The 23392-nt window shown below is 40.1% G+C and overlaps 1 protein-coding gene across 3 annotated transcripts in view; it reads left to right on the top strand.

The window, feature by feature from the left end:
- LOC139541369 (ecotropic viral integration site 5 protein homolog) overlaps nucleotides 1-23392 on the top strand; it is a 68093-nt gene that overhangs the window by 7424 nt on the left and 37277 nt on the right. For 2 of the 3 annotated variants that reach the window (XM_071345957.1, XM_071345955.1), the window contains exon 2: nucleotides 18145-18398. In XM_071345957.1, coding sequence (XP_071202058.1) covers nucleotides 18226-18398 — 173 coding nt within the window. In that variant the 5' untranslated portion in view covers nucleotides 18145-18225. Of the gene's footprint in view, nucleotides 1-18144; nucleotides 18399-21068; nucleotides 21196-23392 lie in introns of those variants that run through there. The other variant, XM_071345956.1, reaches the window with a different exon arrangement.

The raw sequence follows: 23392 nt of genomic DNA, 5'->3' as shown, positions 1-23392 counted from the left end.
TCCACTCAACCCCTCCCATCTATCTTCCAACATCATCCATTTCGGATTTTTATTTGCCATATATTTTTCAACTGTGCTGTGATGCTTCACAAAAGACTTGAACCTTCCTATTCTCATAGCTTCTATAGATTGTAAATTAAAAATAAACATTTTTGCTAAAATAATTATTATATTATTGATTGATTGACTATGGCTTTTCAAATCCCCCAGTATTGCTATCTGTAGCGTTAGTTTTAGGCAAATGTTGCAATTCTTCAGCCATTCCTGGACCTGTGACCAAAAACGAGCTACATATGGACAATACCAAAATAAATGATCTAATGACTCTGCCTCCTCACAACAGAATCTGCAGAGCTGGGAAGATTGTATACCCCATATATATAACATTCTATTAGTTGCAAGAATTTTGTACAGTAATTTAAATTGAAAAATTCGAAGTTTTGAATCCGGCGTTGTTTTGCGTATCAATTCATAAACCATGTGCCATGGAATGGGTACATCGAAAATCTCTTCCCAACTATTTTGCAATTTATATGGCACAGCTGTCAGTTTTTTGGTCCTTAAATGAAATTTGTATATATTTTTATTTATCACACTTTTCTTTAACCTTTTATGTTCTTTAATACAGGGCCGACATACAAGTTCCTTACTTTTTTCCCCTTCTACTTGCCTCTTCCATTTTTGTGGTAATGCTGCAATTAATTGGTTGTAATTTTGGGTAGAGCAGACATTTCCATATGTCTGTGTTAGCTGCATGTGTGACAACTCCACCAGTCCTATTTATGACATCATTCACAAAAATTATACCTTTTTTAAACATTTCTTCAATAAATACAGTTTTTTTATCAATTACTATATTTGAATTTAACCACAATATTTGTTGTACTATTTGTTCCGTCCTTTCAGGTGGATTAAACTGAAATTGCAACCAACTTTCTAAGGCTTGTTTAAAAAATAAGGATATTTTGGAGATTATTTCCTTTTCAAACAACCGAAAGTGAGCAGGTGTAATCTGAATAAAGGGGAAAAGGCCCTTCTTGAATATAGGATGAGACATTCGTACCAATTTACTAGAGAACCAGTTTGGATTTAAGTATAACTTTTGTATGACTGATGCCTTTAGTGAGAGGTCTAATGCTTTAATATTTAATAATTTCTGCCCTCCGAATTCATATTCGTTATATAAATAGGCCCTTTTAATTTTATCTGGCTTGCCGTTCCAAATAAAATGGAATATTTTTTGTTCATATAATTTAAAAAGCAGGTCACTAGGTGTAGGCAAAACCATAAGCAAATAGGTAAACTGTGATATGACTAAAGAGTTAATCAGGGTGATTTTTCCACAAATAGACAGGTATTTTCCTTTCCATGGTAGCAAGATCTTATCTATTTTTGCTAACTTTCTATAAAAATTTATTGGAGTGAGATCATTTCTTTCTTTTGGGATTTTTATACCGAGTATGTCCACATCTCCGTCAGACCATTTAATTGGTAAACTACATGGCAATATAAAATGTGTATTTTTTAGTGATCCAATACGTAATATGGTACATTTATCATAATTTGGTTTTAATCCAGAGAGGATAGCAAAGGTATCTAGATCCTCTATGAGGCCCTGGAGGGACTCTAGTTGTGGTTTTAAAAGAAAACATGAATCATCAGCGTACAATGACACCTTAGTTTTTAAGCCACGGATTTCTAATCCCTTAATATTAATGTTTGATCTAATTTTAACAGCTAACATTTCGATGGCAATAATAAATAGATATGCCGATAGTGGACAACCTTGTTTTACTCCTCTAGATAGTTTAAAACTTTCTGAGATGTAGCCATTATTTACTATTTTACACCTAGGGTTACTATACATAATTTTAACCCATTTTATAAGAGATTCCCCAAAATTGAAATATTCTAGGCATTTATATATAAACTCCAGTCGTACTTTATCAAAAGCCTTTTCAAAATCAGCTATGAAAACCAGGCCTGGTGTCCCTGATATTTCATAGTGTTCTATTGTTTCCAGTACTTGCCTTATATTATCTCCAATGTATCGTCCATGTAAAAAACCTGTCTGATTAGGATGAATAATATCTGACAAAACTTTTTTTATTCTATGCGCCAAGCATTTTGCTAGGATTTTTGCATCACAACACTGAAGTGTAAGAGGTCTCCAATTTTTTAATTGGACTGGATCTTTATATATACCACTTGGGTCCTGTTTCAGTAATAACGATATCAGACCTTCTTGTTGCGTGTCTGATAATCTACCATTTATATAGGAGTGGTTAAAACAAGCTAATAATGGTCCTTTGAGTATATCAAAAAAAGTTTTGTATACTTCCACTGGTATGCCATCCAGCCCTGGAGTTTTCCCATCTTTAAAGGCCCCAATTGCATCAAGCAGTTCCTCCTCTGTAATTTGGCCTTCACATGAGTCTTTCTGTACAGATGTTAATTTTACATTATTAATAGGAAAAAAATCCATACAATTAGTTTCAGTTAGTGGAGATGGAGGAGCCTGAAACGAAAACATATTCTTAAAGTACTTTACTTCCTCTTTCAAAATATCTTTTGGTGAATCATGCGTGACTCCATCATTTGTAACTAGTTTTAATAAAAAAAATTTGGTAGCATTTCTATATTGAAGATTGAAAAAGAATTTGGTGCATTTTTCCCCATATTCCATCCAGTTCGCTTTATTTTTATAATATATTACACTGGATCTTTCTTGAATAAGTTCCTCCATTTCTTTTTGTGTTTCCTCTAACTTATTCTGTGCCTCTATGGTACCGTTTTTATTGCTATCTAACTGTACTGTTAGTCCTTCAATTTCCTTTGTTAATATGGACTCTTTTGATCTAAATTGCTTTTGTTTTAAAGATGACTACTGAATTGCATGGCCTCTAAAGGCACACTTAAAAGTGTCCCATACAATAAGGGGATCTGCTGTACCTATGTCATGTCTGAAAAAGTCAGTTATAAAGTCTTCTGTCCTAGTTCTAAACAATTTATCATCTAGTAGACTTTGATTAAATTTCCAATATCCTCGCCCACGTGGAAATTCTGTAAGAGAAATATATATGCCAATTATGTGATGATCCGACCGCATTCTATCCCCTATCAACACTTTTTTAACTTTTGGTGCCAGAGAGAATGGTATAAGAAAGTAGTCAAGACGACTAGCTTGATTCAGCCTCCGCCATGTATATCTCACTAAATCAGGGTATTTAAGTCTCCATATATCCACTAATTCCAATATATCCATGACATTCATGATTTCCTTAAGTGCCTGAGGGTGATAGTTTGTAGTGTGATTTCCTTTCCGGTCTATAGAGGTATTTAAGACCGTATTAAAATCTCCCACTATAATAATAGAGTCTAGTGTTGCTTGTAGAGTTGATAAATTCTTATATATATTTTCAAAGAAGCTTGGATCATCATTATTCGGACCGTATAGGTTGACAAGCCATATTTGTTTATTGTCCAATAACATATTTAAAATAATCCATCTACCTTGAGGATCTGTTTGGACAATTTGCACATTTGGATCAAAATTATTGTTAATTAAGACCATCACCCCTTTTGAATTTCTTTGCCCATGGGAGAAATATATTTTGCCCCCCCAGTTCTTTTTCCACAAAACTTCATCTAAAACTGTTGAATGGGTTTCCTGTAAACAATAGATATTATAATCCTTCTCTTTTAGCCAGGTAAATACTGATCGTCTTTTCTTATTATCTGCTAAGCCATTACAATTGTAACTGGCTATACTTATTTCACCACTTACCATAATGAGACACACCTTTCATTCTTTTAATCAGAATATATTTTTGTAAACGTACTATTAAAAAGTAACATAATGATTGAGTGTCTATATAGTTGTACCATGATATTTGCATTTCTACTAAGTAAACCTCCAATTGGTCCCTACTATTCCACGCGCTAAAAGCCCTCCTCAACCCGAGTTGGGTTGTCATCCCAATGCCCGGCAGAGCACCCTCTACCCCCTGTATCCCATAGCCCTGAACCGACTGGGATCCATCCTTTGAAAAGAGCATACAGTGCCATTTACCGGATTGTAGTAGATCAGTTGCCATATGCATTTCCATTGCCCTCACCTCTTTTTGTATTATTTATAGCTGTGGATCATCCTCTATTGTCCCTAACATCTTTTACTTCTTCCTTCGCAACAGTCGTGGGATACACACATACACTCACACACACACACACACACTCAGCCCTTACCCCCACACAACCATAAGCTCACTTTCTCAACAATTGCACCATCCCAGAGCCCAACTCAAGATGGGTCACGATTTACAAATGTTACTGCAGTTGCAGCTGCATGAGAAGGCCTGCAAAACCGCGCAAAATAATGAGCAAAAATTGAGAGATTTATTTACCATTGTCACATCCTAGATAATGGTGGTCAAATGTACACCTTATTCCTGAAACACCCACAATACGGCCATGTGAACCATGCCTTGAACAAAAGAGATCTCAAAAGACCTAAGATTAAGAATTGTTGACTTTCATAAAGCTTGGAAAGGGTTACAGAAGTATCTCTAAAAGCCTTGATGTTTATTAGTTCACGGTAAGACAAATTGTCTATAAATGGAGAAAGTTCAGCGCTGTTGCTACTCTCTCTTGGAGTGGTGGTCCTGTAAAGATGACTGCAAGAGCACAGCGCAGAATGGTCACTGAGGTTAACCTTTCATTGCTACTAACCCCGGATCCGGGAGCACCCCCCACCCCCCACACACTGATTAGCATAGATAGCATAGCTTCAGAAGTAGATAGTAGCATCTAAATATCATTAAATCACAAGTCCAAGACACCAGATGAAAGATACAGATCTTGTGAATAAAGCCACCATTTCAGATTTTTAAAATGTTTTACAGGGAAGACAAAATATGTAAATCTATTAGCTAAACACGTTAGCAAAATACACCACTATTCTAACTCCATCAGTTTCTTACTCCTTCAGGTGCTATCACCAATTCGGCTCAACTAAGATATTGATAGCCAATAACCTATAAAAAAAACCATCAGATGACAGTCTGATAACATATTCATGGTATAGGATAGTTTTTGTTAGAAAAAAGTGCATATTTCAGGTAGAAATCACAGTTTACAATTGCACCGACCATCACAAATCCACTAGAATTACTAGATAGAGCAACGTGTATGACCAATTTACTCATCATAAAACATTTCATAAAAATAGACAAAGCATAGCAATGGAAAGACCCAGTTCTTGTGATTTCAGACCATATTTCAGATTTTCTAAGCGTTTTTCAGCGAAAACACAATAAATCGATAAGTTAGCATACTACATGTTCCAACGTTACCAGAGCATCGATTCCAGCCAAAGAGCGCTATAACGTAACCACCGCCAAAAGATATTAATTTTTTCACTAACCTTCTCAGAATTCTTCCGATGACACTCCTGTAACATCATTTTACAACATACATATACAGTTTGTTCGAAAAGGTGCATATTTAGCCATACAAAACCGTGGTTACACAATGAAAATACTAGGAAATCAAGCCTCAATATGTCTGACGTCATCTATCAGAGTGATCTAGTTTAATTAAAAGCTAATCATATACTTGACTAAAAAATACAGGGTTGACAGGAATCGAAAGACAAATTAGTTCTTAATGCAACCGCTGATTTACATTTTTAAAATTATCCTTACTTTTCAATACAGGGTTGGCCAAGTGAAGCTATACCAAACAAAATGGCGATATATACGTTTAAAATATTTCGACAGAAACACGGTTTATCATATTAAATATTGCTTACTTTGAGCTGATCTTCCATCATATTCTTGGGCAATGTATCCTTTCTATGTTATAAACGTCTTTTGGTCGATAGATGTCCTCTGTCCTTCGAAATGTCCACTAACAACGACCGAGACCGCGAAACGTTCCCAAAGCTAGAAAGTGCACGACAAATAAATTCCTCAGAATCGCACTAAACGGATATAAATTGCTATAAAACGGTTAAAATTCACTACCTTATGATGTTTTTAACAACTAGAAGAATCCTAGAGTGTCAGCTAAAGACTTACAGAAATCTCTGGACCATGCTAACATTTCTGTTGATGAGTTTACAATATGTAAAAAACTAAACAAGAAGGGTGTTCATGGGAGGACACCACGGAAGAAGCCACTGCTGTCCAAAGAATAATTACTGCACATCTGAGGTTCGCAAAAGAGCACCTGGATGTTCCACAGCGCTACTGGCAAAATATTCTGTGGATAGATTCAACTGAAGTTGAGTTGTTTGGAAGGAACACACAACACTGTGTGGAGAAAAAAGGCACAGCACACCAACATCAAAACCTCATCCCCACTGTAAATTACGGTGGCGGGAGCATCATGGTTTAGGGCCTGGACAGCTTGCTATCATCGACAGAAAAGTTTATCAAGACATTTTGCAGGAGAATGTAGGGCTATCTGTCTGCCAATTGAAGCTTAACTGAAGTTAGGTGACAACGACAAACACAGAAATAAATCAACAACAGAATGGCTTCAACAGAAGAAAATACGTATTCATGAGTCCTGACCTCAACCTAATTGAGATGCGGTGGCATGACCTCGAGCGGTTCATACCGTACATCCCAATAATATTGCCGAACTGATATAGAATGGTCAAAAATTCCTACTGACTTGTGCAGGTCTGATCCTCAACTACAGAAAATGTTTGAGGTTATTGCTGCAAAAAGGAGGGTCAACCAGTTATTAAATCCAAGGGTTCACATACTTTTCCCACCCTGCTCTGTGAATGTTTACACGGTGGTCAGTAAAGACATGAAAACGTATGATTGTTTGTGTTATTAGTTTAAGCAGACTGTTTGTTTGTCTTGTGGCTTAGATGAAGATCAGATCAAATTGTATGGCAAATTTATGCAGAACTGGAGGTAAATCCAAAGGGTTTCTTGCCACTGTAGTACGTTCTCTGAAGGTGGCCCACATTTTAAAATTGTTTTCTAATCTCCCTACTGTGCCACACTGCGATTAGAGTTCTTATCGTGTGGAGTAGAGAAAGTATGTTTGTGTGCAGGTGCAATACAAATAATATTCTGTTCTCTTTTCTTATCCAGAAGTGACAGCAATGGAGTAAAGTAAAACGTTGATTTTCCTCATGCTTATTTACTGAAAAAAGTTATGATAATTCACAGCATGTCAGGGCTCTACATTGACTTTTTTTTATTTTTAAGGATCACGTGTGCGCCTAAGTAGGAGCACAGAAAGAAATTGAGGAGCACAATGAAAAATATTTGTGGTAACAAGCCGTTTTCTTTGTCGTAATGGTGCAAGCGTGACGGTCACGAATCTGCACTCTGTGTATTCTCCATGGCACTCAGGGGCTGCAGTACAGTGTCATTGCCACAATTATCATCTGGGTGATTTTTGTTTTCTAGGTGAACTGGTGCTCCTAAATAAAAATTCTAGGTCGCACAGCAGAATATTTAGGAGCATATGGGAGTAAAATGGTCGCGCGGTAGAGCCCTGCATTTAATTAGTTAGGAAAATAGGCTTAATTGATAGCTGGATTTGTTTTACGTTGGAGAAAACATAAGGGAAATACTGCTTTTCAAGGCTTATCCCTATATAGTGCACTGTATAGGGAATAGGGTGCCATTCGGGATGCATGGGGGTGGTATAGTAGAGCCTGGCTTTTTAGTGAGACACCGATTGATGCCTGGGTAACACCTGCCTGTGTAACATGAAAGGAAACAAACTAAAACAGACACCACAAATGTTCTATCTAAATTCAGATAGATATATTGATAGAGATATCTATCTCCGCAAAAAAAGAAACGTCCTCTCACTGTCAACTGCGTTTATTTTCAGCAAACTTAGTGTAAATATTTGTGTGAACATGACAAGATTCAACAACTGAGACATAAACTGAACAAGTTCCACAGACATGTGACTAACAGAAATTGAATAATGTGTACCTGAACAAAGTAACAGTATCAGGTCAACAGGTCAAAATCAAAAGTAACAGTATCTGGTGTGGCCACCAGCTACATTAAGTACTGCAGTGGATCTCCTCCTCATGGACTGCACCAGATTTGCCAGTTCTTGCTGTGAGATGTTACCCCACTCTTCCACCAAGGCACCTGCAAGTTCCCGGATATTTCTTGGGAGAATGGCCCTAGCCCTCACCCTCCGATCCAACAGGTCCCAGGCGTGCTCAATGGGATTGAGATCCACGCTCTTCGCTGGCCATGGCAGAACACTGACATTCCTGTCTTGCAGGAAATCATGCACAGAATGAGCAGTATGGCTGGTGCCATTGTCATGCTTGAGGGTCATGTCAGGATGAGCCTGCAGAAAGGGTACCACATGAGGGAGGAGGATGTCTTCCCTGTAACGCACAACGTTTAGATTGCCTGCAATGACAACAAGCTCAGTCCGATGATGCTGTGACACACCGCCCCAGACCATGACGGACCCTCCACCTCCAAATCGATCCCGATCCAGAGTATAGTCCTCGGTGTAATGCTCATTCATTCGATGCTAAACGCGAATCCGACCCTCACCCCTGGTGAGACAAAACCGTGACTCGTCAGTGAAGAGCACTTTTTGCCAGTCGTGGCTGGTCCAGCGACGGTGAGTTTGTGCCCATAGACGACGTTGTTGCCGGTGATGTCTGGTGAGGACCTGCCTTACAACAGGCCTACAAGTCCTCAGTCCAGTCTCTCTCAGCCTATTGCGGACAGTCTGAGCACTGATGGAGGAATTGTGCGTACCTGGTGTAACTCGGGCAGTTGTTGTTGCAATTCTGTACCTGTCCCGCAGGTGTGGTGTTCGGATGTACCGATCCTGTGCAAGTGTTACACGTGGTCTGCCACTGCAAGGACGATTAACTGTCCGTCCTGTCTCCCTGTAGCGCTGTCTTAGGCGTCTCACGGTACGGACATTGCAATTTCTTACCCTGGCCACATCTGCAGTCCTCATGCTTCCTTGCAGCATGCCTAAGGCACGTTCGCGCAGATGAGCAAGGACCCTGGGCATCTTTCTTTTGGTGTTTTTCAGTCAGTAGAAAGGCCTCTTTAGTGTCCTAAGTTTTCATAACTGTGACCTTAATTGCCTACCGTCTGTAAGCTGTTAGTGTCTTAATGACCGTTCCACAGGTGCATGTTCATTAATTGTTTATGGTTCATTGAACAAGCATGGGGAACAGTGTTTAAACCCTTTTACAATGAAGATCTGTGAAGTTATTTGGATTTTTACAAATTATCTTTGAATGACAGGATCCTGAAAAAGGGACGTTTCTTTTTTCTTTGTTGCTGAGTTAAACGTGGTGTGTGTGTGTACAGTTGAAGTCGGAAGTTTACATACACTAAGGTTGGAGTCATTAAAACTCGTTTTTCAACCACTCCACAAATTTCTTGTTAACAAACTATACTTTTGGCAAGTCAGTTTTGACATCTACTATGTGCATGACACAAGTAATTTTTTCAACAATTGTTTACAGACAGATTATTTAACTTATAATTCACTGTATCTCAATTCCAGTGGGTCAGAAGTTTACATACATAAAATTGACTGTGCCTTTAAACAGCTTGGAAAATTCCAGAAAATGTCATGGGTTTAGAAGCTTCTGATAGGCTAATTGACATAATTTGAGTCAATTGGAGGTGTACCTGTGGATGTATTTCAAGGCCGACCTTCAAACTCAGTGCCTCTTTGCTTGACATCATGAGAAAATCAAAAGAAATCAGCAAAGACCTCAGATTTTTTTTCTGCAGACGTCCAAGTCTGGTTCATCCTTGGGAGCAATTTCCAACCGCCTGAAGGTACCACGTTCATCTGTACAAACAATAGTACGCAAGTATAAACCCCATGGGACAACGCGTTCTGTCTCCAAGAGATGAACGTACTTTGGTGCAAGAAGTGCATATCAATCCCAGAACAAGGACCTTGTGAAGATGCTGGAGGGAACCGGTACAAAAGTATCTATATCCACAGTAAAACGAGTCCTGTATCGACATAACCTGAAAGGCCGCTCAGCAAGGAAGAAGCCACTGCTCCAAAACCGGCATAAAAAAGCCAGACTACGGTTTGCAACTGCACATGGGGACAAAGATTGTACTATTTGGAGAAATGTCCTCTGGTCTGATGAAACAAAAATAGAACTGTTTGGCCATAATGACCATTGTTATGTTTGGAGGAAAAAGGGGGAGGCTTGCAATCCGAAGAACACCATCCCTATCGTGAAGCACGGGGGTGGCAGCATCATGTTGTGGGGGTGCTTTGCTGCAGGAGGGACTGGTGCACTTCACAAAATAAATGGCATCATGAGGTATGAAAATGATGTGGATGTATTGAAGCAACATCTCTAGACATCAGTCAGTAAGTTAAAGCTTGGTCGCAAATGGGTCTTCCAAATGGACAATGACCCCAAGCACACTTCCAAAGTTGTGGCAAAATGGCTTAAGGACAACAAAGTCAAGATATTGGAGTGGCCATCACAAAGCCCTGACCTCAATCCCATAGAACATTTGTGGGCAGAACTGAGAAAGTGTGTGTGAGCAAGGAGGCCTACAAACCTGACTCAGTTACACCAGCTCTGTCAGGAGGAATGGGCCAAAATTCACCCAACTTATATGTGTGTGTGTTTAACATCTGCAGGCTATAAATAGTTCATTATTAGGGTCCTTAACATAGCCTAGATTATAGGTCGACCGATTAATCGGAACGGGCGATTTAATTAGTCCCGATTTTCAAGTTTTCAAACAATCGGAAATCGGTATTTTTGACACCGATTTGGACGATTTTTATTTTAAAACTTTTTTTGACACCTTTATTTAACTAGGCAAGTCAGTTAAGAACACATTCTTATTTTCAATGACGGCCTAGGAACGGTGGGTTAACTTCTTGCCGCACGGATCCCTTTACAGGGATCATTTTCCTAAACAACCGCTGAATTGCAGAGCACCAAATTAAAAAAATATATACTAAAAATATTTTTAATCATGTAATCAAAAGTGAAATATACCAAAACACAGCATAGCTTGTTGTTAATCCACCTATCGTGTCAGATTTTGAAAATATGCTTTACAGCGAAAGCAATCCAAGCGTTTGTGAGTTTATCAATCACTAGACAAAACAGTAAGAACAGCTAGCTGCAAATTTAGCTTGGTCACGAAAGTCAGAAAAGCAATAAAGTTAATCGCTTACCTTTGCTAATCTTCTGATGTTTGCACTCACGAGACTCCCAGTTACACAATAAATGTTAATTTTGTTCGATAAAGATTAGTTTTATAACCAAAAACCGCCATTTGGTTTGCGCGTTATGTTCAGAAAACCACAAGCTCGTTCTGGTCCTGAAAGGCAGACGAAAATTCCAAAAAGTATCCGTAATGTTTGTAGAAACATGTCAAACGTTTTTTATAATCAATCCTCAGGTTGTTTTTAGCATGCATAATCGATAATATTTCAACCGGACGGTAACCTATTCAATACTACAGAGAAAGAAAATGTTGAGCTACATCTCTCGCGCGCAGGAACTAATCAAAGGACACCTGATGCGTTTTGAAAAATCTCGCTCATTTTTTCAAAATAAAAGCTTGAAACTATGTCTAAAGCCTGGTCACAGCCTGAGGAAGCCATTGGAAAGGGAATCTGGTTGATACCCCTTTAAATGGAGGGGCAGGCAAAGGAACAGGGATTTTTCCAAATAAAAGGCACTTCCGGGTTGGATTTCCTCAGGTTTTCGCCTGCAAAATCAGTTCTGTTATACTCAGACAATATTTTAAAAGTTTTGGAAACTTTAGAGTGTTTTCTATCCTAATCTGTCAATTATATGCATATCCTAGCATCTGGACCTGAGAAATAGTCCGTTTACCTTGGGAACGTTATTTTTCCAAACATAAAAATTCTGCCCCCTAGCTGAAAGAGGTTAACTGCCTCGTTCAGGGGCAGAACGACAGATTTTTACATTGTCAGCTCGGGTGATTCAATCTTGCAACCTTACAGTTAACTAGTCCGACGCTCTAACCACCTGATTACATTGCATTCCACGAGGAGCCTGCCTGTTACGCGAATGCAGTAGAAGCCAAGGTAAGTTGCTAGCTAGCATTAAATGTATCTTATAAAAACAATCAATCTTAACATAATCACTAGTTAACTACACATGGTTGATGATATTACTAGTTTATCTAGTGTGTCCTGCGTTGCATATAATCGATGCGGTGCGTATCGTTGCTCCAATGTGTAGCTAACCATAAACATCAATGCCTTTTCTTAAAATCAATACACAGAATATATATTTTTAAACCTGCATATTTAGCTAAAAGAAATCCAGGTTAGCAGGCAATATTAACCAGGTGAAATTGTGTCACTTCTCTTGCGTTCATTGCACGCAGAGTCAGGGTATATGCAACAGTTTGGGCCGCCTGGCTCGTTGCGAACTAATTTGCCAGAATTTTACGTAATTATGACATAACATTGAAGGTTGTGCAATGTAACAGGAATATTTAGACTGATGGATGCCACCCGTTAGATAAAATACAGAACGGTTCCGTATTTCACTGAAAGAATAAATGTTTTATTTTCTAAATGATAGTTTCCGGATTTGACCATATTAATGACCTAAGGCTCGTATTTCTGTGTGTTATTATGTTATAATTAAGTCTATGATTTGATATTTGATAGAGCAGTCTGACTGAGCGGTGGTAGGCAGCAGCAGGCTCGTAAGCATTCATTCAAACAGCACTTTCGTGTGTTTTGCCAGCAGCTTTGCTGTTTATGAATTCAAGCCTATCAACTCCCGAGAGTAGGCTGGTGTAACCGATGTGAAATGGCTAGCTAGTTAGCAGGTTGCGCGCTAATAGCGTTTCAAACGTCACTCGCTCTGAGGCTTGGAGTAGTTGTTCCCCTTGCTCTGCATGGGTAACGCTGCTTCGAGGGTGGCCGTTGTCGATGTGTTCCTGGTTTGAGCCCAGGTAGCGGCGAGGAGAGGGATGGAAGCTATACTGTTACACTGGCAATACTAAAGTGCCTATAAGAACATCCAATAGTCAAAGGTATATGAAATACAAATCGTATAGAGAGAAATAGTCCTATAATTCCTATAATAACTACAACCTAAAACTTCTTACCTGGGAATATTGAAGAAGAATATTGAAGGAACCACCAGCTTTCATATGTTCTCATGTTCTGAGCAAGGAACTTGAACGTTAGCTTTCTTACATGGCACATATTGCACTTTTACTTTCTTCTCCAACACTTTGTTTTTGCATTATTTAAACCAAATTGAACATGTTTCATTATTTATTTGAGGCTAAATTGATTTTATTGATGTATTATATTAAGTTAAAATAAGTGTTCATTCAGTATTGTTGTAATTGTCTTGGGTATGACGCTACAAGCTTGGCACACCTGTATTTGGGGAGTTTATCCAATTCTCTGCAGTTCCTCTCAAGCTCTGCCAGGTTGGTTGGGGAACGTCGCTACAAAGCTATTTTTAGGTCTCTCCAGAGATGTTTGGGCTCTGGCTGGGCCACTCAAGGACATTCTGAGACTTGTCCCGAAGCCAGTCCTGCGTTGTCTTAGCTGTGTGCTTAGGGTGAGTGTCTTGTTGGAAGGGGAACCTTCGCCCCCAGTCTGAGGTACTGAGTACTTTGGAGCAGGTTTTCATCAAGGATCTCGCTGTACTTTGCTCCGTTCGTCTTTCCCTTTTGATCCTGACTAGTCTCCCAGTCTCTGCCACCGAAAAACATCCCCCAATGCTGCAGAATTTTTTTGGTACTCTTCCACAGATATGTGCCTCGACACAATCCTGTCTCGGAGCTCTACGGACAATTCCTTCGACCTTATGGCTTGGTTTTTGCTCTGACATGCACTGTCAACTGTGGGACCTTTATATAGACAGGTGTCTGTGCCTTTCCAAATCATGTCCAATCAATTGAATTTACCTCAAGTGGACTCCAATCAAGTTGTAGAAAGTCTCATAGCAAAGGGTCTAAGTACTTATGTAATTTAGGTATTTCTGTTTTTACTTTTTATAAATTTGCCAACATTTCTAAACCTGTTTTCGCTTTGTCATTATGGGGTGTGGTGTGTAAATTGCTGTGGATTTGTTTTTATTTAATCCATTTTAGAATAAGGCTATAACATAACAACATGTTTAAAAAGGGATGGGTCTGAATACTTTCCGAATGCACTGTATCTGTGGGTAATATGGAAACGATATACTGTACATGTTCCGGGATTCATCCGATAGCATGGAGTTTACCATGTCAGTCACCGGCTTCATTAATGCATCGGTGACGTTGTTCCCACAGTGACCGTGCATGCATATCACAACCAGAAGCCAGGTAGACAGGCAACATCCGCACTGAGCTATAGGCTAGAGCTGCTGCTTTCAAGGAGCGGGACACTAATCCGGACACTGATAAGAAATCCCGCTATGCCCTCCGATGAACTATCAAACAGGCAAAGCGTCAATACAGGGCCAAGATCAAATCCTACTACACCTGCTCGGGCGCTTATCGGGATGTGGCAGGGCTCGCAAACTATCACGGGTTATAAAGGGAAACCCAGCTGCAAGCTGCCCAGTGACACAAGCCTACCAGATGAGCTAAATGCCTTCTATGCTTGCTTCGAGGCAAGCAACATTGAACCATGCATGAGAGCACCAGCTGTTCCGGACAACTGTGTGATCACGTTCTCTGTAGCCGATGTGAATAAGACCTTTAAACGGGTTAACGTTAGGACTCTGGAGCACTTAAAGACCATGCTGTTGTTTTAATTAATGAACTGGCCCAGCAGATGAGAAGGAAAGAAATCAAACACTCTCTGAGGCTCACTATGGGACGGCGCTCCAGCTCTATATTCTTCCTCATTAAGCTACAGTAACTCAAAATGCATGAGGTTTTGGTGGATGTCGACTCGGATTCAGCTCTGCTCTGGCATTCTCACAACGCAGCAAATTGCCTCTATGTATAAATGATGTAGACGGTCCAGGAAGAAGAGCTGAGGAGTTGTTACTTTTCAGAACACGCCTCTGAGACTCTCTGGTAGCAATATCATCTGCTCCCGTGGGCTTGTGTGTAAATTGAGTAAGTGACTTGAGGTTAGCCTTTCAAGAAGGGGTTTCCTTTTGAGGATTTATCTCTAAAGATGTCAGTCAGGCCTCATTAGTACTGCAGATCTAAATGACAGGATATGGTTAGTGTGAAGTCGTGACTCGTTTCCCAGAGATGAAATAGCATTATGTCAATCAGTGTTGCTCTCCAAGACTGAATATATACGCCACCTAGGTCTAATACAATGATCCTCTATTTCAGTCACTCAACAGTCAAATTTGCGTCACTCTAACATTTGTATCACCACAGCACTAGATAGAAATATGTAGCAGGTGGGGACGTAGGCGTCTTCTCTCCAGAGAAACAGCTGTCTGTATTTTCATTCCAGCAGAATGGTAACAGCTGCTGCTTTCGAAACGTTTTGCGTCAAGGGACTGGGTAGAGCCATGGGCTTAAGTTTGTCAGCCAAAACAACATGCAGACTAGTTAGTTGTTCTCAACACTAAATGTATTTTTGTTTGCAACAGACATTATGATTAGGCCTATAGCTTGTGGAAACTGTACTGTGTAAATGTCATTCTGAGAGGGTGATAAGATTGTATTTTTCCTCAGCACTGATACAGTATTTCCCGCTCGCTTGAACATGGATTATTATTGTGCTGATTTATAAGGAAATTGACGATCAGGGAATATTTGCAATGATCTAGAAATCAAGTGACTCACCATTTTTGACAGAACAACAAAAACCTGCTTGATGACTGAGGTTCCTCAGACTTCCTCTTGAGGTCAAACTTACGTCTCTAGTAGTGCACTCTAAGTTTGATGTGACATGAGTTGGTGACTGACGTTGTTCTGAGCCACCCGCTGTCAGGTGAATTCCAGAGGCTCTTATCTTGCGGACTACAGTTGAAAGGAAAGATTTAACCAACTCCTGTTGGTGCCAGGCAGCACTGTGCTGTGTTGAATATCTCAGGAGGAGAAACAGAACTTTGACCCTGTCTGCCCTGACACTGTGATCAGCATATGACCCTGCAAAGTAACGGAAGACACACCGCAAACTTCTTTTGAGACTATTTTTCAAAAGACGGAGTTGAGCCGTGGTGTCATTCTGTTAGGTTAGGAGAAGAACTGGAGTGTTGCTTAGACTATAGTATAGACCATTGGATCTCACAACATTCTCACTAGTGGTGTCAGTTTCATTGGAGTGAGTGGTGTGATGTAACTGAATACATTCAATATGTATAGTGTCTTAAGACAGTATTCACACCCCTTGACTTTTTCCACAGTTTGTTGTGTTACAGCCTGGCCTACACACAATACCCCATAATGTCAGTGGATTTATGTTTATAGACATTTTACAAATGTACAAAAAAATTGCGTTAAGTCAATAAGTATTCAACCCCTTTGTTATGGCAAGCCTAAATAAGTTCAGGTGTAAAAATGTCACATAAGTGGCATGGATTTTTGTTTAACATTATTTTTTATGACTGCCTCATCTCTGTACCCCACACATACAATTATCTATAAGGCCCCTAAGTCGAGCAGTGAATTTCAAACACAGATTCAACCACAAAGGCCAGGGAGGTTTTTCAATACATTGCAAAGAAGGGCACCTATCGGTAGATGGGTGGAAAAAAAAAAAAAAAAAAAAAAGCAGCTGTTGAATATTTCTTTGAGTATGGGGAAGTTATTAATTACACTTTGGATGGTGTATCAATACACCCAGTCACTACAACGATACAGGCGTCCTTCCTAACTCAGTTGCCGGAGAGGAAGGAAACCACTCAGGGATTTCACCATGAGGCAATGGTAACTTTAAAACAGTTACAGAGTCTTATAGCTGTGATAGGAGAAAACAGCATGGATCAACATTGTAGTTAATCCACAATACTAACCTAAATGACAGAGTGAGAAGGAAGCCTGTACAGAATAGAAAATATTCCCAAACATGCATCCTGTTTGCAATAAGGCACTAAAGTAAAACTGCCAAAAATGTGGCAAAGAAATTAACCTTATGTCCTGAATACAAAGTGTTATGTGTTGGGCAAATCCAACACATCACTGAGTATCACTCTTCATTTTTTCCCAAGCATGGTTGTGGCTGCATCATGTTATGGGTATGCTTATCATTGGCAAGGACTGGGGAGTTCTTTTTTTAATAAAAATAAATGGAATAGAGCACAGGCAAAATCCTAGAGTAAAACCTGGTTGTCTGCTTTCCAACACACTGGGAGGCAAATTCACCTTTTCATTAGGACAATAACTTAAAACACAAGGCCAAATATACACTGGAATAGCTTACCAAGGCGACTTCCTGAGTGGCTTAGTTGCAGTTTTTACTTACATCGTCTTGAAAATCTATGGCAAGACTTGAAAATGGCTGTCTAGCAATGATCAACAAACAACTTGGCAGAGCTTGAAGAATTTAAAAAAGAATAATGTGCAAATATTCTACAATCCAGGTCTGCAAAGCTCTTCCAGACTTAACCAGAAAGACTCATAGCTTAATTGCTGCCAAAGGTGTTTCTAATATGTATTAACTCAGGGGTCTGAATTCTTATGTAAATTCGATGTGTTTCATTTTCAATAAAATAAACATGTTTTCACTTTGTCATTATTTAGTATTGTGCGTAGATGGTTGGAAAAATCTATTTAATCAATTTTGAATTCAGGCTGCAACACAACACAATGTGAAATAAGTCCAGGGGTATTAATACTTTCTAAATGCACTGTATCAATGACCTACTGAGACCAGTTTGTCTTTCTTCCTTCAAGCTGCGGCTTTTGCATTTAATAGTCTGTGTATTGTAAATTCTTGATGCATCAGTGTGATGAAGAAAAAAAACGAGACAGTCGTTAGATGAAGCATGGATCCACACCAAGAAAAGCCTTACTACACAGTAACAGTCACAAATCAGTGTTCTAATATGTCTAGAGATGGTTGGACAGCCAGAGAACAAAAAGGACTATTGACAGTGTTCATAAACTTTAACATTGCAGGAAAGAGAGCCCAAAATACATAAAACAGACAGAAGGAAGGAAGTGTACTTGTAAATCCCTCCTACAGCTCACATGCTTCTCTCCACAGGTGGCGACTGACAAGGTTGCAGGCAAGCTGAGTTCTACTCTCTCATGGGTGAAGAACTCTGTGTCACACACGGTTAGTCAGATGGCTAGCCAGGTTGCCACCTCGTCTAGCCAGATTGCAACGGTGCCCTCGTCCCTGCAGACCACCACAGCCGCCTCCTCAACATCCCTCTCCCCGTCTCCCACGTCGGCATCGCCGGCTAAACTCAGCCCAGATGAACTGGAGCTGCTCGCCAAGCTGGAGGAGCAGAACAGGTGAGTGCCAACTATGAATTATTAAATCAAGTTCTGTCAACATATGAATACGTTTTTGTTCCCTTTCCTCTTTTCATGTACAACATTTGCATTGATTAGACCAGTGACAAAGGCAGTGGTTATATCAATCTTAATTGTCTAACAATAACAGTGACTGACAGTGGCTACAAAGACATTTTCACAATGATCTAAGCAAAAGTAGGCCTACAGCCACATTGTCTGTCCCTGAAGTGTTCATTAGCTGAAACAAGATAAGTGCATTAGGACTCAACACACAGCCACTGCTGTCCCCTCCACTCTACCCTTTTCTCTCCGTCCTGTGGCTCTCACCCTGCTTTTATGAGCATTCTGAGTGTTGACATGGAAAGAACAAGGCCTGAGAAGTGCAGCAGGTGACTCGCTGAGATGGGCCCTGATCAAAAGTAGTGCACTATAAAGGGAATAGGTTGCCATTTGGGATGACGACTCAGTATGGAAATCGCAAATGAAGAAGACTGCAGTCAGAGCCCTGTGAGATGTGGCTGTACTGATCTGTCTGAAGTGTGAGAGCGATGCTCATGGGGCTGAGATGATGAGTTGTAGTAGTAGGACACAGTTAATGAAAGCTAATACTGGCTGAATCTTCTGAACAGTCTGCCGTGTGAGAGAAGGAGAAGTGAGAATGATATTTGAATAGGTCTGTTTTCCTTATGCTTTATAAAGCTTGGCTAACATCCGTTAAGACATCAACTGAGTAGAGGAGCAGTCAGAAGTAGTGATTCTTAACCTCTTAGATCGCTGATTTTATTATTCAGAAGTCACTACAACATGATTGAAGACAACAGCGTGGCGATGTCTCCTCCTGTTCAAAGTAATTATAGGGGGGAAAGGTCAACTTTTCATTGTCCTGGACAGACCTCTAAGCACCTTCCTCAACAGAGGGTGGACAGCAGGTGTGGTGTTTAGTTCAAGCAGGGCTACAGCTGGCCTCTTTCATTTGGCACATGTCCCTGCTGCCCCTCCCTCCTGCATCAGTCTCCCTCCAGGGGGTCAATTTAGGTGTTGGCGGTTAAGAATGTCTATTTCACCAGCCACGTTGGCGGGTGGTCAATTTGCAAGGCTCTACAGTGCAAGCATAGAGTACCACCTTATGAGTCATAACAGGTGTCATAATACCCATAAAACATAGCAGTCAAACAAGGAAATGGTTCCAATCGTTTTTCCACTATTTATTTTTCCCTATGCAAGAGAGATATACATGGTTTTCAAAATGTCACGCCAGGGTAAGCCTACACACAACACAGCCATTATTTTAAGTGTTTTTAAAATTCCCTATGGGAAAAATCAATGGTGGAAAAACGAATAGAACCATTTCCCTGTTTGACCGCAAGGTTTTATGGGTATTATGACACCTCCACTATTACATTTGCAAATAAAAATAGTCAAGTCAATTTTGAGTACATGTTGGGGTTAGAAAAGGCTGTAGTAGCTGTTTTCAAAGTATTTCTGCTGTTTTGTTTCATAGCTGCTAATTGCACAAAGATATACTAATCCTACTGTATATCCCACCTCGTGCAGCAATACTGCCTGGCAGGGGAGCTGTGTGCAATGAATTAAGTGCTGATAGATACATTTTTGGAGGTGCTGCGTACAGGCATAAAAGACGGTCTAATTTACTCAAGTCTGCAGAGTGAGACTTTGTCCTCGTGTTTCTTGGCTATTTACATTTGTTTTGTTCACAAGCTCGGGTTGCTTTTCAACGTTTGTTTGTCTGCTGCTTCAACTGATAGTGAAGACTCCCTAATCAGATCCCAAATCTCACACATGCACACAGACACACGTGACAGGACTCGAGTGGCCCTGTTACCGTGGTAACCTCCCGCTTTAAAGGGGCAGCTGAAGATTTTGTCCCTTATATTTTGATTAAAACACTCGGGTCACACGTTTTGTAATTGAGCAATATACCACATTACCTGTTACTAATACATTTGTTTTAGAAACATTACAAAGCATGGCCATCTGCTTTTTTGTGTTATGTAATTATGGCAAATTACTGGTAAAAAATATGAGTGGCTGGTGGACCAAAAAGCACGACATTCAGAGCTATTGTTGCAGTGTCAAGGGTAGGAGGTATAGTCTTGAGGATCATCGTGACTGGGGTTTGAAAATGACTCGTCTACAGAAATGTTACATTTTTATCGGAGATTACAAAGTTTTTCCAATCTGATCAATTTAATTAACTCCCATAGAAAATAAGTTGTATCCTCCGAACCAGCACTGTGTCTTTGAAGAAGTACACATTCATTGCAGGAATAATCTTTCAACAAAAGAAATAATTTAAAAAAGTTGTATGATGTCACACTGATGTTGAAATTCCTTGTTTCTCCCCTTTTTAAATACCAAAATGGATGAGAACAAGATAGAAAAACTGCCAGTCCATTATTTTATATATCTTAGTTTTATGTAAAGGCCTAGATACCCTCACTTTCTGACTGAGCAGGAAGACACTGATCTGCAGGTGCATCAAAAGTAGGTTTTTATACATCTATGAGCACCGAGGGAAGACTTGTGTACTTTGAGATCAATGCAGTATCACAGATACTAATGTAATGCAACACACACACACACACACACACACACACACACACACTGAGAAGGGGAAGGCCTTTGTACTGTGCAAAGTAGATAAGAGGTTTGCGTTTGAGAGAGACTAGTGCCAGACTCAGTTCAGCCAGTTCACTAGGCAAAGGCTGGTAGCTTCTCTGGATCTTCTAACTACACATCAAAGACATGAAGACAGCACCATGAGTTTATCCTGGTAAGCAGCACGAGGATCCTAACTTCTCTTTCTAGATGCCATGGCTCTCTTCTCGTTACCGAGAGGCCATAACTGAGGACAAAGTCTAACTGACATGGATTATTTTGGCGACAGAGCAACTTGTTTAAATAGTTCCTTTGTATCCTCTGTTTTTCCTCCTACGAATCTCTGTGCTGTACTGGATCTTTTCAGTAAATTACAATGGTTTGATGTATTTGTTTTGAGCCATTTGAGCCATCTGTGAGAACCCAACATGGAATGTTTTGTCGACTGGTGAATTATTAGCGGAGGAGCAGTGACTAGGCTACATGGGAAATTCAGGTTTTCTGACTGTCAGTGTGTGCCTAGAATAAACAGTGTATCAACATTTGGAAATTTTCTGAAAATGACAGTGTGATGAAATCTACCAAGGAGAGAGGGAGAGGAGAATATGTGGACGGTTCTTCATCCATGGTTGAAATGGATTGTTTGTTCCATGTTCTAGGCTACATTTGTTGCTTTAGGCCTACAACTCATAGACTTTTTAGGTTAGCGGAAAGTGAATCGTTACAGGCCACTGAGGCCAGTGGCTAACCTTATCAATGACGTCAACATTCCCTACCCTTCCTACTTCCACACGGCCTCTTAAGAACACACTCAGTGTTATCTTGCATGTTTGCTAGAAGCCATGGGCTGCTACTGCAACATTGCGTCCTGTTAGGATGGCTTAAACCTTTAGCATATATCTTAGTAGTGTATTCCCTCACATCCCATTATAGCTGTGATGACATTGGGCTCTACATTTAGCAACAGCCTTGTCACTTTTTAGGCCTCTCATGATACATAGTCTGGTATCTAGCCTACTGCTTTCTAGATCTGTTGCCTTTGAAAGCAAAGCTATGTTTTAATTAAGCAAGCAGCTATCACTGTTTTTAAATTATTCTTACGACACAGTATTATTCATCTGCAATATTTACTACCTTTCCCAACATGTTGAATGTATGTCCTAAATGTAAAACCCTTGCTGGGGATCTCCTAGCTGTCCCTGTAACACAGGCCTACCCTGGCCCCCTTCCTCCTGACCCAAATATGGCTGTAACCCTACCCAGTCTGGGAGCACTCCCAGTGACGTCACCCTGGAGCCGAGAGGCCCAGGCACTTTTTCTGAGTTCAGGTTTCTGAGCCTCTGTGTCCCAGCATAGGCCATAGCCTCTTCTCAAATGGCACCCTATTCCCTATGAAGTGCACTACTTTTGACCAGAACTACATAGGGAATAGGTTGCCATTTGGGACACACATGGGCTCGTCAGCACTGCATAGGTTGGGAGGCATGGTTCCCTCTCACAGCCCTGGGTCCTGTTCATATGGAACTAAACGGAAAGACAACTGACTGAAACAGGGATGGACTGCCTGGACTTGTCTGATGAGAAATGCTAATTTGCGTTTTCTGTTTCAATTTGTTTTAAAATGTGTTTTGTTCCGTTCCCTAATGAACATGATCCAGTGTCTGTTAACTTCAGTCTTACAGCTCCAGTGACAAACAAATTGGCACATAAATTGATACAGTGATACAAGGTCAGTCTGCTGTGAACTTAAACATACTCCTGCAGCTTTTTCTCACCAACCCACTTTCAGGAATGTTTTCAATCAAATAGATGAGACCAGATGCCAGGTAGTTATTTAGGCTACTTTGTATTGACCCACTTTACTGTTGACGTTTCATAGCTTTTTTTTTTTATGGTCATGTTTTGGGTTAAGGTCAAATGTAGGATCTCATTGAAGTAATAGTTAATCAACTGTCTAAGTCCACTTTGCTTTCTGTCACTTGCGACACTTGGGACATTAATGCAAGTTAAATGTTCCATGAAATATCAGTCTGACTGATATAGTAGTGACCCTGATATAGTGATCATGATGGTTGTTCAAGGCTTTACTATCCACCATGTTCATTGCATTTCTTTTAGGAAACAAACAGAAGTGCTGTGAAAGGATGTGTTGTCCTGCCAACCTTTTTTAAGAGATGCACTTTGTCCCTAGTACTGTCTGTAACCCCATTGACCCTACATCCAGGGCTCAGAGCTGGCAGCTGGCTATTCTCCCATCATCACTGGGGATGCTGTTGCAGTGGGCTCTCCTTGGCTATGGCTCTGTCATAAAGCTGTACTATATCTCACTGCAAATTCTTCTGCATTGAATGAGCGTTTCCATTTTTAGCACT

This window comes from Salvelinus alpinus, chromosome 16 (assembly GCF_045679555.1).
Source record: "Salvelinus alpinus chromosome 16, SLU_Salpinus.1, whole genome shotgun sequence".
In the NCBI taxonomy this organism is placed as follows: Eukaryota; Metazoa; Chordata; class Actinopteri; order Salmoniformes; family Salmonidae; genus Salvelinus; species Salvelinus alpinus.
Note: the sequence above shows the minus strand (reverse complement) of the source record. Positions and strands in the feature narration are given on the sequence as shown.